The sequence below is a fragment of the Erinaceus europaeus genome, chromosome 13 (assembly GCF_950295315.1).
Source record: "Erinaceus europaeus chromosome 13, mEriEur2.1, whole genome shotgun sequence".
NCBI lineage: Eukaryota > Metazoa > Chordata > Mammalia > Eulipotyphla > Erinaceidae > Erinaceus > Erinaceus europaeus.
This window is the reverse complement of record NC_080174.1, coordinates 36,775,279-36,791,688: the sequence shown is the minus strand read 5'-3', so window position 1 is coordinate 36,791,688 and position 16,410 is coordinate 36,775,279. Positions and strand designations below refer to the sequence as shown.

At 41.4% G+C, this 16,410-nt stretch overlaps 1 protein-coding gene across 1 annotated transcript; it reads right to left on the bottom strand.

Moving 5' to 3' along the window:
• Window positions 1-2,970: 2,970 nt before the first annotated feature.
• TEX46 (testis expressed 46) lies at window positions 2,971-14,713 on the bottom strand. Its single transcript, XM_007535247.2, has 2 exons — window positions 14,448-14,713; window positions 2,971-3,345 (listed from the first exon to the last, which is right to left on the bottom strand). The coding sequence occupies exons 1-2, from the start codon at window positions 14,637-14,639 to the stop codon at window positions 3,046-3,048; spliced, it is 492 nt and encodes a 163-aa protein (XP_007535309.1). The 5' UTR covers window positions 14,640-14,713; the 3' UTR covers window positions 2,971-3,045.
• Between the last annotated feature and the right edge of the window lie 1,697 nt (window positions 14,714-16,410).

Below are 16,410 nucleotides of genomic sequence, written 5' to 3'. Positions count from 1 at the left end.
AACTGGAAAAAGGCATGAGACTGGCTCACTTAATGATGGCCATTTGGGCTAATTATGGGCACCTCATTGCCTGAGGTCCAAGTCAGAGAATTCAGGATTCTCCCATAGATACTGTGGGCCTACACCTTTAACATATTCACTCAACTGGGTGGGTATGCCACCATCTGGCCCCAAGGGCCTAGACCTTTAATGGTTCACTCTCTTTACCATCACTGGTCATGTATATCAGGAATGTCATCATTAGCCCTTTTGTAGGCCTTTCAAAGACCTTACCCTCACTATAAACTAATAATGATAAGGACTGCAGCACTCTCTGAAGGGAGGCTGGGTCAGCTAGTCTGCCACTCAAGGAAAACTAATGCTATAATGAGTGCAGGTGTGACATGGACTGTGAACTCAGTCTGACAGGAGGTTATACAGGCTCCTGAGCTGTATAAATATACATGAGTCTAGGGTAAGATCAATATAGTAAACAGCTAATTATATATATTTTTTAAGTTTAGGAGCCACTCTCTGCCCTAACCCTGTTTTCAAGTTCTGTTCTCCACTCTGACACCATCTTCCCAGAAAATATATCTTTTGTTGTTGGTGTTGTCTTTTCTTTTAACTTTTTTTTTAATTGATTTAATAATGATCTGCAAGACTGTGGGATAAGAGAAGTACAATTCCACACAATTTCCACCACCAGAGTTCCACTTCCCATTCCTTCCATTAGAAGGTTTCCTTTTTTTAAATATTTATTTATTCTCTTTTTGTTGCCCTTGTTGTTTTTTATTGTAGTTATTATTGTTGTTGTTATGTTGTTGTTGTTGGATAGGAAAGAGAGAAATGGAGAGAGGAGTGGAAGACAGAGGGGGGGAGAGAGAGAAAGAGAGACAGACACCTGCAGACCCGCTTCACCACTTGTGAAGCAACTCCCCCTGCAGGTGGGGAGCCATGGGCTTGAACCGGAATCCTTATGCCAGTTCTTGTGCTTTGCGCAACCTGCACTTAACCCACTTTGCTACCACTCGACTTCCAAAGGTTTCCTTTTTTTTTTTTTACAACAATAAAATTAATAGTTTACAGTCAAGAAAAATAAAATACAGTAGTTTGTGCATGTAGAACATTTCTCTGTTTTCTACATAACGATTGAACCCCCCCTAGGTCCTCTGATATCATGTTCCAGGACCTGAACCCTCCCCCACTCCACCACCATCCCCAGAATCCTTTACTTTGGTACAATACACCAAACCCAGTCCAAGTTCTGCTTTGTGTTTAGCTTTCCTATTCTTTATCCCTCTGGGAATATGGACCAAAGATCTTTATGAGGTGCAGAAGGTGGAAAGTCTGGCTTTTGTAATTGCTTCTCCACTGGACATGGGTGTTGGCAGGTTGATCATGCTCCCAGCCTATTTCTATCTTTCCCTAGTAAGACAGGACTCTGGAGAGGTGGAGTTCCAGGAAATATTGGTGAGGTCGTCTGCCCACGGAAGTCAGGTTGGTATCATGGTAGCATCTGCAACTCGGTGGGTGAAAAGCATTAAGATATAAAGCAGAACAAACTGTTTAATAATCAGGAACCTAAAGGTAAGAATAAAGCAGATGAGATTTGGGGTCTCCATTTTGGGAAAAGCTAGGAAATCTATTTTAGGTATATTACAAGGAGCCCATGACTTTATAATTTTTGCCTGAACTCGACAGCTAACATGCAGGTGGGCTAAGAGTATTGCCAGACAATATTTACAGTCCACCTCTGTGTTAGCTATCAGACTCAGGCAAAGATTACTAAGTCCTGGGCCCCTAGGAGCATACTTAAAATAAAGATTATAGTTTCTTTCCACCCTAAAATCCCTGTTCTCACTTCCTACTTTTTAGTTCCTATTTGTTAAACATTTTGTCCTGATTTATATCTTACTACTTTTCAGCCAGCAAATTGAAGATACTACTACTATTTCATCCTGGCCTCCCTAGGGAGATTACCTTGCCAATGTGTCCCAGAATCTCACCTCTCCAGAGCCCTATCCCACTAGGGAAAGATAGAGGCAGGCTGGGGTATGAATCAACCAGTCAACATCCATGTCCAGCAGAGAAACAATTACAGAAGCCAGAATTCCCACCTTCTGCATCCCCCAAAAGAATTTTGATTCATACTACCAGAGGGATGAAATGTTAGGCGATGATGACTAAAAGGCTCTGAACCCCAGTTCCACAAGAACCTGAAACATTTCTGACCAGGAATCTTAGATTTTATACCATCTTATGAGAGAGAAAGAAAGGAAGTGGGAGGGGACAACAACATACTATTTAACCACCTATGAAGTTCTACTCATTTTTATCTTTGGTGTTTCCATGTGGTACCATCCAAGGTCTTGTATACAGAAAGAGTTCAAGAGATAATTCTTCTGTTGGCCTGGTCTCTTGGGGTAATTTATTCTATTCTATTCAATGAACATCTGATTTTCTAAGACCTTCAGCTTATTTCACTGAACATAATACTTAAGCATTCACATGGTTCAAAGCTATCAAATATTATGAAGATAATACAATAATAACTCATATCTAGGATACTCTAGAGTATGGTATAAAGGCCATTGTGGTGGAAGTGTTGGGGGAGAGAGAGATCCAGAGGCTGAAATGGAGTTAGATCATGGATACCTTGGACACAAGAGTAAGGACTGAGAGGTTGAGTTGGTCATTCACAGCGAGATATTGGCTCAGAATATAAGCAGAAAGTTATGCTTGGCAGGGCTTACTTTACTTTTGAGTCCTAGTAAGGGGACACTGGAGGCTGGGACAGCACTGAGGAGACCATTGCCAGACTCAGTGAACAGGTACAGAGGCCTGGTGTAAGGTGGTTCAGCTGAAAGAAAGAGAGGACTGGGCTTTAGAGTCATAGGTGCTAGCTGACTGACCTGGGACAAAGGTTTATTTTCCAGAGGTGACCTCCCAGCCTCCAACCCTCCTGTCCAGTACAAGATACAAAGAAAATTCAATAGTCTCTGACTGGGTTTTACTGAGTAATGTAACATCCAAAGACACCAGTCCTCCTCAGTCTCTCTGACTTCATTCTGGGGAAATGGAAGTACAGTCAGAGAGGATGGAGAAAATGGACTTGTGCCTCCTCAACCTATGCTTTCCCAAGAAATAATTCCGCTGTCGGCCTGACCTCTTGGGGTAATTCATTCTGTTCCATACGATGAACATCTGATTTTCTAAGACCTTCAGCTTCATTTCACTGAACATAAGTCGTTCAAGGATCTTATCCTGGAGGGCAAAGCAGGCATGCAGTCTCTCCAGTTCTTTCCTGTTCATGATCTTGTTGCTGGGTTTGGCTTCAGGTGTCTTGGATTTCTCAGCCTCATCCTAAGCTCACACCACCACAGAGACAAGAAAATCCCGTTAAAAATGCTAGTCCCTTTCCATGCCAGAAGATTTATAAACATCATCTTTTAGGGCTAGGGAGGCTGCATAATGGTTATGCAAAATGATTTTCATACCCGAGGCTCTGAGCTCCTAAATTCAATCCCCAGCACTACCATAAACCTGAGCTGAGCAGTGCTCTGGTCTCTCTCTGTGTGTATCTTTCCTTCTGTATCTCTCTCTCTTTCTTAAATAAATTTTAAATGATTAAAGATCTATTAAAAATAAATATCATAAAAATGTAAACATCTTTTTATTGTTTAATGCAGTACCAAGGATCAAACCCAGGGCCTCACAATAAGCTGCCTCCTAAGCTCAATTTGCATTGTGTATTTTATGAGGGGGAAATGGAGCTCTCCTTACCTCCATCCTTGATGTTCTCACATGGTGACAGGGACCAAAACCAGGGCCTCATGCATTGAAGGGATGTGGTCTACCTATAGAACCACCTCCCTGTCCCCAATGGATGTCCTCTTAATTTACTGTCACAACCAGAAAGGACAATACCTTTGTCACATCTTATGGGTGAGATAGTTGGAACTCGGTGAGGGAAGATCCTAAGCTTAGCACTAACTAGCCTGAATGAGCCCTCAACTCCCCCAGGACCCACAGTTGCTGTTGGTTCATGGCCTGTTAACACACACACAGGGGACATAAAACCCTTAATACAAACTTATATCTGTGCCTCTTCTGAAAGTTTTGTCAGGCCTCATCAAACCTCAATTGTCAAATCTCAATGGTATCACAACATGCTCTTATCTCCATAATCTTCATCCGCTCCTCACCCAGTTAATAGCTACACTATTTTTTTTCTTTTGGGGGTCAATTACAAACTCCTGGTCTTTAAAGCTGTTTAAAAGTTAAATGTTTCAACACACCCATCCAAAAAGATATGTGTAAACCTATGTTCATAGCAGCACAATTTTTAATAGCCAAAGCCTAGAAGTAGCCCAGGTGTCCAACAACAGATGAGTGGCTGAGGAAATTGTAGTGTGTATACAATGCGGTGTGTACACAACAGAATACCACTCAGCTATTAAGAATAATGAATCCACCTCTTTGACCCATCCTGGATGGAGTTTGAAGGAATTATGTTAAGTGTGATAAGCCAGAAAGAGAAATACGAGTACAGAAAGATCCCATTCATAAACAGAAGTTGAGAAAGAAGAACAGAAAGGGAAACAAAAAGTAGAATTTGGACTGGGTTTAAGACTCTGGTTGGGTGAGGGAGAGGGTAGATTTTCAGCTCCTGACACAGATCTTTGGTGGTAGGAATGGTGTTAATATATACTTTTATTAATTTCTATTCTTTTTAAATTTTATTTATTATTGGACAGAGACAAAGAAATTGAGAGGGGAGAGGGAGATAGAGGAGAGAGACAGAAAGATACCTGCAGCCCTACTTCACCACTCCTGAAGGTCTCCCCCTGCAGGTGGGGACCAGGGGCTTGAACCGGGTCCTTGTGTACTGTAATGTGTGCACTTAACCAGGTGCACCACCACCTGGCCCCAATTTATATTCATTCATTAAAAAACTGATTTATTTTCCCTTTTGTTGCCCTTGCTGTTTAACATTGTTGTGGTCATTGAATTTGTTGTTGTTAGATAAGACAGGGAGAAATGGAGAGAGGAGGGGAAGACAGAGAGGGGGAGAGAAAGACAGACACCTGCAGACCTGCTTTACCGCCTGTGAAGCGACTCCCCTGCAGGCGGGGAGCTGGGGGCTCGAACCAGGATCCTTACACTGGTCCTCGTGCTTTGCGCCACATGTGCTTAACCTGCTGCACCACCACCTGACTCCCTCTAATTTATATTCTTGTAAACCACTATTTATTCAATATGTTGGGGAAAATAGATTGAATGTCTTAAGTTCTTTAAATGCATCAATTTCAGTTCTGAGTATATATTCCTTTAGTCTGAGCACTTAATGTTTCAAATTTGTAAACTGAACAAATTCAGACACTGGGATTAAGTTGTTAAAACATTTCTAATAATAACTTTTTTTGAAATGTTAAATCACCTGTAGGTTAGATCAGGTAGATCAGAAGCAACTGGTCCTGTCAGTACCTAATATATATATATATATTTTTTTTAAATTAATTAATTAATTTTTGCCTCCAGGGTTATTGCTGGGGCTCTGTTCCTGCACTACAAATCCACTGCTCCTGGAGGCCATTTCTTTTTTCATTTTATTGGATAGGACAGACAAAAATTGAGAGGGGAGGGGAGACAGAGAGGGAGAGGGAAAGAGACAACTACAGACCTGTTTCACTGTTTGTGAAGTGACCTACCTGTAGGTGGGGAACCAAGGGCTTGGACCAGGATCCTTATGTGGGTCCTTGTGCTTTGTACTATGTGTGCTTAACCTGGTGCGCCACTGCCTGACCCCCAGATATAGTTATTTGTAAATAGCATTAAATGACATAAATCATAGTGAGGTCTTGTATGGTACAGTAAATCCTAACCATGGGATTTTCAAAATAAATCAAGCGGGGGTCAGGCGGTGGCGCAGTGGGTTAAGCGCATGTGGCGCAAAGCGCAGGGACTGGCGTAAGGATCCCAGTTCGAGCCCCCGGCTCCCCACCTGCAGGGGAGTCGTTTCACAGGCGGTGAAGCTTGTCTGCAGGTGTCTATCTTTCTCTCCCTTTCTCTGTCTTCCCCTCCTCTCTCCATTTCTCTCTGTCCTATCCAACAACAAATTGCATCAACAAGGGCAATAATAATAACCACAACGAAGCTACAACAAGGGCAACAAAAGGGGGGAAAAATGGCCTCCAGGAGCGGTGGATTCATGGTGCAGGCACCGAGCCCAGCAATAACCCTGGAGGAGGAAAATAAAAAATAAAAAAATCAAGCTTCCAAATAACTTGGTTATAATAATAATTATTATCTATTGCCTTCTTAAACTTTAAGACAGCAAGGAACCATCATCGTTCTCTTTAAAATTCCTATTTCTCTCAGTCCTGAAACCTCTGGGAATCTGCTTTTATTTCTTCATGTTTCTCAGCTTGATCCCCTACCATATGATACTGCTTCTGCTGACCTCAACTAAATCAATGCAACCAGTGCCACCACACCACATTTTACTTCAGACTGTATTCAGAGATGCCAAGCCTGAGATGTCAACCTTCCAATTCCAACAATCTGCTGAGACCTTTCCTAACACATGGGACTCCCTAATTCCATTTCAAATGGCACACTCCCTAACAAAGTTACAGACCCTAGATATACACCAGGGGCTAAGGACAGGATACATGTGCACATGTATACATAAGTTAGGGGAAAATATATACCGCAAAGTAAAAGTGCTTAGTAGTCTGCTGTGAGTAGACTAAGATTCAATAAATTTAGCAAGCAAGTAGAAAGGCCTAAAGATGCCATAAAGCACCTAATCAGATATTTACACTTAGGCAAAGAAACCCTCCTCTCTTACTCCTTACTTCACTTCTCTCAATCACTTTAAGTCTAACGTCGTCAGATAAAGTAAGAACTACAAAAGCTGGGTAAGAGCAAGAGACTGGCAAACTTTAATAATGGCCTTTTTGATCAATATCAGGCCATCCCATCATCTGGGGCTCAAATCAGGGAATCCTTAGATTTCCACAATATGATGGGCCTAGACCTCTAATAGACCCCTCTCTCCACTGTCACTGGTCAATTCCATCAGGAATATCATCATAAGCCCTCTTATGGGCCTCTACAGGACCTTGCCCTCACTGTAAAGCAGCAATAGCTTCTGAAGAGAGACTGGGTCAACTTACTCTGCCACTAGAGGAAGACTAGTCCTGAAATGAGTGCATCCTACAATGTTCCTAGCTGTGATGATGGATTAGGGCTACAAAAGCTACTGCTTAGTTATTTGGTCGTTAACTTTAACATCATCTGTGCATCTCCCCTAGCTGTACCACTAAAGAGCACTCACTGCTCTTGCAGTGCTCTGCCCTTGTCAGAGAAACAAGATAACTGTAAAGCCTACTGGAACTGGAATTAGTGAACATGGTTGGGTTAGAATCAGACTGTTAATGGGTTTATGCTGTGGTCCTTGACTTGAGGAGCTACTGAAGGCTAGTTAGCTTTGCCTGTGCAAATTGGAAAGGGGAAAGAGGAGGTGAGAGGATACGTATCCCTCCACTCTGACCAATTTCCTGAGGTTGCTCACACATGGTCTGGATGGATCAACTGGGTCTGCCATGCCTGGAAGAGTAGAATGATCTGCCCTGTCTCCTGTCCTTGGGAGGCACCTAGGAGAGCAAGGGTCCATGTGACAGTCAGGATGGTGACTCTTGGACTTTGAGCTTAAGACTGACAGGAACTCAGAGGTTACACAGGCTCCTGAGCTAAATATGGATAGATATGGGTCCTAGGTCATATCAGTGAGGTTAATACTTAATGGCATTTATATACTTTCCTCATATTTGGGAGCCACTCTCTGCCCTAATCCAGTTTTCTAATCCTATTCTCAACTCTGACACCATCTTCCCAGACAACATTGTTAGTCCAACTGCATGCTAGCTATCAGGCTCAGGTAAAAATTACTAGTTATGGGCTTCATGGAACATGCCTAAAATATGCTTCCTAGCTTCTTTCCACACGAAGACTCCTAGTTTCATTTGCTTTTTCCTACCTTTGAGTTCCTGTTTGTTGAACAAATTGCTTTAAATCTTACTGCCTTTCAGGCACCAAGTTTCAGACACAACTATGATGCCATCATGACCTTCCCTGGCAGATGACTTCACCAATGTACCCTGGAACCTCACCTCTCCAGAGCCCTACCCCAATAGGGAAAGACAGAAACAGGATAGGGATATGGCAACCTGCCAACGTCCATGTCCAGCAGAGAAGTAATTACAGAAGTCAGACATTCCACTTTCTGCACCCCATAAAGAATTTTGGTCCATACTTCCAGAGAGGGATAAAGAATAGGGAAGCTTCCAATGGAGAGGATGGGGCATGGAACTCTGTTGGTGAGATCTGTGCAGAATTGTAACCTTGTTATCGTCCAATCTTGTTAATCATTACTAAATCACTAATAATTTTTTTCAAGAGTTAAATGTTTCAGACATACAAAAAAGGTAAATTAGGGAACCAGGAGATAGCTCATCTGGTAGAGTGCATATATTACCTGTGTGAGGACCTGGGTTTGAGTCTCCAGCCACCACATAGGAGAAACTACATGGGGAGCTTTAGAAATAGTGGAATAATGCTATGGTACCTCTCTCTCTCAATCTCCCTTCTCTCTCCCTCTCTTTCACCTTGTATCTAAAAAGCAAAGTAAAAACAAAGACAAGAAATAATAAATAGATAGAGTCCACTGGGAGCAGTAGAAACATGAAGGTATGAAGCTCTAGTGATAGTAAAATAATGACAATAGTAATGATAATAAGAGGTAAATCAGTTTACCCTTGAGCAATGTAAGATCTAGAGACACTGATCACCACCCTATCCCATGCAATTGAAAATCCAAGTGTAACTTTTTGGTCTTTTTCTTCTTTTCTTTCTCTTTCTTCCTTTCTATCATAGTAATTCTCATCTCTGGCTTATGATGGTGTGAAGGACTGATACTGAGACCTTAGATGTGTATATCTGTCAACTAACCATTGTTCTATCTCCCTGGTCTCCAGATATCACTTTAAATTGCTTGTTTGGTTGGTTGGTTGGTTTTATGAGGGAAAGAGAAATTGTAACACTGCTCTGTTCTGGCATATGTAGTTCTAGGAATCAAACCTGGGACACCGTGCATGTAGGGCCCTGTTTGCTGAGTCACCTTCTTAACTGCTTAAGTATAACTTTTGACTTCCCCAAAACTTAACCATTAATAACCCACATTGGCTGGAAACCTTAACAATAACTTAGATTAGCACACATTTTATGTTATATATACTATGTATTTTTAATTTATTATGTATTATATATTTTAAATGATATGTTTATTTTTTAAAAAAGAATTTTATTATCTTTATTTATTGGATGGAAACAGCCAGAAATCGAGAGGAAAGGAGGAGATAGAGAGACACCTGTAGCCCTGCTTCACTACTCGCAAAGCTTTCCCCCTGCAGGTGGGGGCCAGGGACCCGAACCCAGGTCCTTTCGCACTGTAACATGTCTCTCAACCAGGTGTGCCACCACCCGGCCTTGTATTTATTTATCAAAGAGAGAAAAATCAGAGTGTCACTCTGGCATATTCAGTAGTAAGGATCAAACTCAGGACTTTATACATACAAGTCTAGCATTCTATTTACTGTACCACCTCCCTGGTCTCTGTGCTATATACTTACAATAAAGTAAACTATATAAAAAAGAAAATTATATTTAAAAAAATTATGGGTGGGTGCCAGGCAGTGGCTTACCCAGTTGAGCACGAACATCACCATGAACAAAGATGTGGGTTCGAGCCCTCAGCCCCCACCTGCAGGGGGAACAATTCATGAGCAGTGAAGCAGGTCTGCAGATGTCTTTCTGTCTCCTGCTCTATCTCTCCCTCCCCTCTCAATTTCTTTCTGTTCTATAAAGTAAAATAGAAAAGAAAAAAGGGTGGGGGGAATGGCCACTGGGAGCAGAGCCAGCACTGAGGCCCAATGATAACTCTGGTGGCAGTAAAAAAAATAATTTAATTTAATTTAAATTTTAAAAATACATATCATGGAGTAACCCTGAAAGTGGTGCAGTGGCTAGAACTCCCAAAGTTTAATTCCTGGCTTTGCTTATGTTGGAATGATGCTCTGGTGCGCTCTCCTCTCTGCTATAAGTAAATGTATGATTTTTATTTTTTCTTTAAGAAAATCAGAGAGGAGTCAGGTGGTGGTACACCTGGTTAAGTGTACACTTTATAGTGTGCAAGAACCCAGGTTCAAATCCCTGGTCACAACCTGCAGGGTGAAAGCTTCACAAGTGATGAAGCTATAGGTGTCTCTTTGTTTCTTTTCCTCTCTACCTCCTCCTCCCCCTCAATTTCTCTTTATCTCTATCCAGTAATAAATAAATAAATAAGCAATAAAATATTTTTGTAATTATGGGTAGGGAGTTGGATGGTGGAATATTCAGTTTAGTGCATATATCACCATGCACAAGGATCCAGGTTCAAGCCCAGGCTCCTCACCTGCATGGAGGATGCTTCATGAGTGGTAAAACAGGTCTGCAGGTGTCTATCTTTCTCTCTCCCTCACTATCTTCCCTTCCTTTTCAATTTCTCTCTGTCCTATCAAATAAAAATTACGTAGAAAGAAAAAAAGGGGAAAAAATGACTGCTAGGAGCCTTGGATTCGTTGTGCCAACACCAAGCCCCAGCAATAACTCTGGTGGCAATAAAAAGAAGAAAAAGATGAGCAAGGAGAAGAAAGAAAATCATGGAACAATATTGGATCAGCAGTTGAGTGCCTGCTTTACAAATGTGAAAGCAACAAATAAAAAATGAGTAGAGGGGGCTGGGCAGTAGCGCAGCGGGTTAAGCGCATATGGCACAAAGCGCAAGGACCAGCGTAAGGATCCTGGTTCGAGCCCCCAGCTCCCCACTTGCAGAGGTGTCACTACACAAGTGGTGAAGCAGGTCTGCAGGTGTCTGTCTTTCTCTCCCCCTCTCTGTCTTCCCCTCCTCTCTCCATTTCTCTCTGTCCTATCCAACAACAACAACAACTATAACAACTACCAGAGCAACAATAAGGGCAACAAAATGGGAAAAATAGCCTCCAGGAGCAGTGGATTCGTAGTGCAGGCACTAAACCCCAGCAATAATCCTAGAGGCAAAAAAAAAAAAATTCTAAAAAAAATGAGTAGAACCCTGTGAATGGTGGGACAGTGCTTTGTATTCTCTTACTCTGTTTCTCTTTTACCCTCTCAAATTAAATTGAACAGAGGATGTGATTCAGGAGTAGAGTACGTTCATTATTCCAGCACCTCATTCAAAAAATAACAGCATAGAAAATATATTTACAGTACTGTATTATATTTGATAACACTTAAGTTAATAGTCTGTTTAAGAAGATTCATTTTTCAAAACCATGTTGTTTAAATGTCAATTATATTATTACAAATATTCCCAGATACCTATCAGAGGGAGGTAAGAAACTATACTCAAGTGACAACAACTGTCCTATAAATCATTATTTCCTCCAGTAATATATAAATATATAAATGAAGAGACAAACACACAAAACAAATGTCCATGTCCCCATACCAGGGAAATAAAGAAAATATCACAACTATTATTGAAGTCTTTATGGATTCCTTTCCCTTGTTAAAATTTATCTCCTTAGCTGCAGTTCTGAATTTGACTGGTTTCCATGCATTTCCACAATAACTTAGTGGCAGGTTATTTTCCTTTCTCCAGAGAACATCTAGCATGTCTGGAGACATGTTTGGTTCTCACAATGGAGTAAGGAGTGCTATTGGTATCTTGTGGACATAAGCTGCTAAGTATGCAAACATGCACAAGACAGACCCTCACAACAAAGAATCATCAGACCCTAAATGGCGGTTGTGTTTGGCTTCAGAAACTAGTACTTAATTAATCTCTTAAAAATTATTATTATTATTATTATTTTGGATAGAGACAGAAGAAATTGAGAGGGAAAGAGGTGATACAAATAGGGAGAAAGAGACACCTGCAGCACTGTTTCACGGCTTGTGAAGCTTCCCCCCTGCAGGTGGGGACTGGGTCCTGAACCCAACTTGAACCCATGTCCTTGTAATGTGTGTGCTGAATCAGGTACACCACCATCCAGCCCCAAATACTTAATTATTTATAAACAGGATATTTCTTTATGTGCTTTAAAACTTTATATTAAAAAGTCAGGGCCAAGTGGTGGTCGCACTCCTGGCTTAGCCCACATGTTACAATGTGTAAGGACCTGCATTCAAGTCCCCAGACCCCACCTGCAGGGGAAAGGCTTCACAAGTGGTGAGGCAGGGCTACAGGTGTCTGTCTCTCTCCCTTTCTATCTCCCCTTCCCTCTCAATTTCTGGCTGTCTCCAATAATAAGTAAAGATAATTTTTAAAAAGTCAAAATCTGGGAGTCGAGCGGTAGTGCATCAGGTTAAGCGCATATGGAGCAAAGCGCAAGGATCCCGGTTCTATCCCCTGGCTCCCCACCTGCAGGAGAGCAGCTTCACAGGTGGTGAAGCAGGTCTGCAGATATCTGTCTTTCTCTCCCCCTCTCTGTCTTCCCCTCCTCTCTCCATTTCTCTCTGTCCTATCCAACAACAACGACATCAGTAACAACAACAATAATAACTACAACAATAAAACAAGGGCAACAAAAGGGAACTAATAAATATTTTTTAAAGTCATAATCTATGACCTGGGAGATGACACAGCAGGTAAGACTTGGATTCTTGGGCTAGAGAAATAGCTCACTTGGAATTGAGGAGAAAAATAAAGGAGAAATGTATAAAGAGGGGAAAAAATCAACTATGAGAGGAGGGTAGGGCAGGAATAGATAGCATATTAGGCAAAGAGACTCTCATGCGTGAGGCAACAAAATCCCAGGTTCAATTTCCTGCACCATAATAATTCAGAGCTGAGCAGAGAGAGAGAGAAGAGAGGAGGGTGTTGCTATAGTATAAAGTAGGCTACAACTTGCATTAGAGACATTAGTCCCAAAGGTAGCATACCACCCCCAACAAGGCACTGTCCAAGAAGTTATTTTTTAAAAATCCTGAAAGAGTTAATGTTAGAAACTACCCCTTTTAAAAGATTTTTACTTATTTTATTTTAATGAGAAAGATCCAGAAAGAGAGAGAAGGAGATATCAAAACACTACTCTTAGCTCTGGTTTATGGCAGTGCTGGGGATTGAACCTGAGGCCTTGGAGCCTCAGGCATCAAAGTCTTTTGCATAACTATCACTATGCTGTCTCTTCAGTCTCCTTCCCCTTCCCCAACTCTTGATATAAATTCAAAACAGAATTGTCTTTTTTTTTGTTCTAAGAAATGTTCTCAAACTGTACTTTTTTAGCTATAATTATATAAATAAATAATACATATTCTTGAGTTTTAGCCAAAATTAATTTCTGAATAAGGTCTAAATTAACATCTCACATGCAATCAATATTCTCAGGTGATAACTCAGTACTAGTCATTTTTTAAATAAAATAACTGCTAGTGATTTAAATATCCAAGAGGTTATTTTTATTTTATTTTTTAAAGTTTAAAAAAAATATTTATTTATTTATTCCCTTTTTGTTGCCCTTGTTTTATTGTTGTAGTTATTGTTGTTACTGATGTCATTGTTGTTAGGACAGAGAGAAATGGAGAGAGGAGGGGAAGAAAGAGAAGTGGAGAGAAAGATAGACACTTGCAGACCTGCTTCACCACCTGTGAAGCTACTCCCCTGCAGGTGGGGAGCCGGGGGCTCGAACCAGGATCCTTACACTGGTCCTTGCACTTCGGGCCACCTGCACTTAACCCGCCACGCTACTGCCCAACTCCCTGTTTTTATTTATTTTTTTTTATCAAAGCAATGCTCAGCTCTGGCATATGGTAGATTAATTAATCACTTTTAAAAAAGATGTTGTGATCTATATACATTTTTGTTTTCATTATTCTATTTTAGAAACATATCTGTCTTTTATATTTTTATTTTCATTCATTTAATTTTTTCCTACTCACCATTCATTCATTCCAGATGAAGACTAGCAGAGAGAGAAACCACAGCACCAAAATTTCATTCAGTGTGCTGGGGACCAGACTCAAACCTGGACTCCGCGCATGGCAAAGCAACACAAATATTTAAGTGAGCTATTTCACCAGCCCTAAATTTTTTCCACTTTAAAGTAGTACTTGCTACTATTGCCAAAGTATGCTGACATTAGGCATGAGTAGGAGAGTCTAGGATGGCCCCTATTAATCCTCAACTGCTTAGCTGGAAGAAAGTGCTGTGTCTTCTACCAGCCCAAAAAGAGTCACAGAGCAAGGACTTAGACCAGAGGCTTAGATCCCCAAAACTCATCCCATTAATCTTGCCCCATTACCCTGACATTTTTGCTGTCCCCCCACTTTTCAATTTAGTTAATATCACTCCCCTCACTCAGCTGAGGGTCCCTTTTGCTCACCTGTTGGGGCTCTGGTGGGGTAGGCTTGAATTCATACTTGACAAGCCAGTTACTAAGCAATAGCAGGAGGAATAGGAACCCAAACAATGTTGGTTTATAGCTGACCAGCCAAGCCACCAATGCTCCTATGGTGCCTGAGGCAGCAAGCAAACCATGTAGGGTCCTAAGAAGAGAAATTAGCTCCCCCAGCATTATGATATAGAGGCACTCAGGCCCCAAACCCGTCCTTTGGCACCCCTTGCAGATAGTTGCCCTCCATGATGAGAGCTGCAACTGTCTCCTCCAGCGAGTTGTAACCAGGCTCCCTCCCTCCCTCAGCTGCCACACAACAATAATATTAACAATTCCTATGTCTTAATTGGCCACTATGTGCCAGACCTTGCAAAGCCTCATCTCATGATGTCCTCACAAGAGCTAGGTGATGTAAGGCTGAGCAATACCTTATTTGTTCAACAGCACCACTGGGCCTCACCACAGGCAAAACAGGGTGGGGGAGACTTAAGGGAAATAAAATTATTCCAAATTTGGAAACAAGATGAAAGGATTACTGTAAATTCACAGACATAATACAACATTGTCTGATTTACTCACTAATTGATCACCTGGTGCTTTATGGGAAGGTTACTTTGTTTGGATTGCTATTTAAAGATAGACACCTACAGACCTGCTTCACCGCTTATGAAGCAACCACCCTGCAGATGGGGAGCTGGGGGCTTGAACTGGGATCTTTACGCAGGTCCTTGTGCTTTGTGCCATGTATGCTTAACCTACTGCATTACATCCCAGCCCCCTATGTATTTATTATTTTTGCCACCAGGGTTAAGAATGGGACTTGGTGCCTGCAAGACTCCTCCACTCCTAGGAGTCTTTTTTTTTTTCTTTTCTCTGAAGCAAGAGTGGGGAACTATTTTTCTGCCAAGGGCCATGTGGATATTCATTTTCATTTTGTTTTTTATATTTACTTGTTAATAGAGACAGAAACATTGAGATGGATGGAAAATAGAGAAAGTGACACCTGAAGTATTGATTTATGAAGCTTCCCCCTTTAGGTGGGACTGGGGACTTAAGCCTGGGTCCTTACACTGAAACCCCTATTTGGTTATTTACAGCATTATTCACAAGCCATATAAAATTATCAACTTTAAAAATTAACACTTTCACTGAGTAGTGGCTTTGCCTATGGACTCTGAGACAGACAGACCAAGTTTTCAGGTTCAAAACTTCTCCTTCCCAAAAGCTGGTGATTCACTGAGAAAATAAAACAAACTCTTTGGGAGTCAGGCGGTAGCACCGCGGGTTAAGCGCACGTCGCACAAAGAGCAAGGACCAGCATAAGGATCCCAGTTCGAGCCCCCAGCTCCCCACCTGTAGGGGAGTCACTTAATAGGTGATGAAGCAGGTCTGCAGGTGTCTATCTTTCTTTTCCCCTCCTCTCTCCATTTCTCTCTGTCCTATTCAACAACAATGACATCAATAATAACAGCAATAATAACTACAACAACAATAAAAAGACAAGGGCAAAAAAAGGGAAAATAAGTAAATAAAATTAAAAAAACACTTAATGTTGCTATGTCCTTTGTGTGATTGCTTTGGCAGGGTCAAAGCAAAAGATTTTGAGGGCCCTCAGGTCAGATATTCCCCACATTTATTTATTTATTTATTTACTCTCTCTCTCTCGCTCTCTTTCTTTCCTTCTTTATTTCTCCAGATCACTGCTCAGCTCTGGTTTATGATGGTATGGGGATTGAGCCTGGGACTTTGGAACCTTAGGCATGAAAGTCTTTTTGCATGACCATTATACTATCACACTCATTCCTTATTCTGGCTCTAAACAGAGACATAGAGAGGGAGACAGAGAAAGGAGAGACAGTGCTCCTGAAACTTCTCCCATACCAGTGCTCCTGTGTGGTGACTGAGTGCTTGAACCTGGCTCCTTTGTGCAAGATAATGTGTGTACTCTACT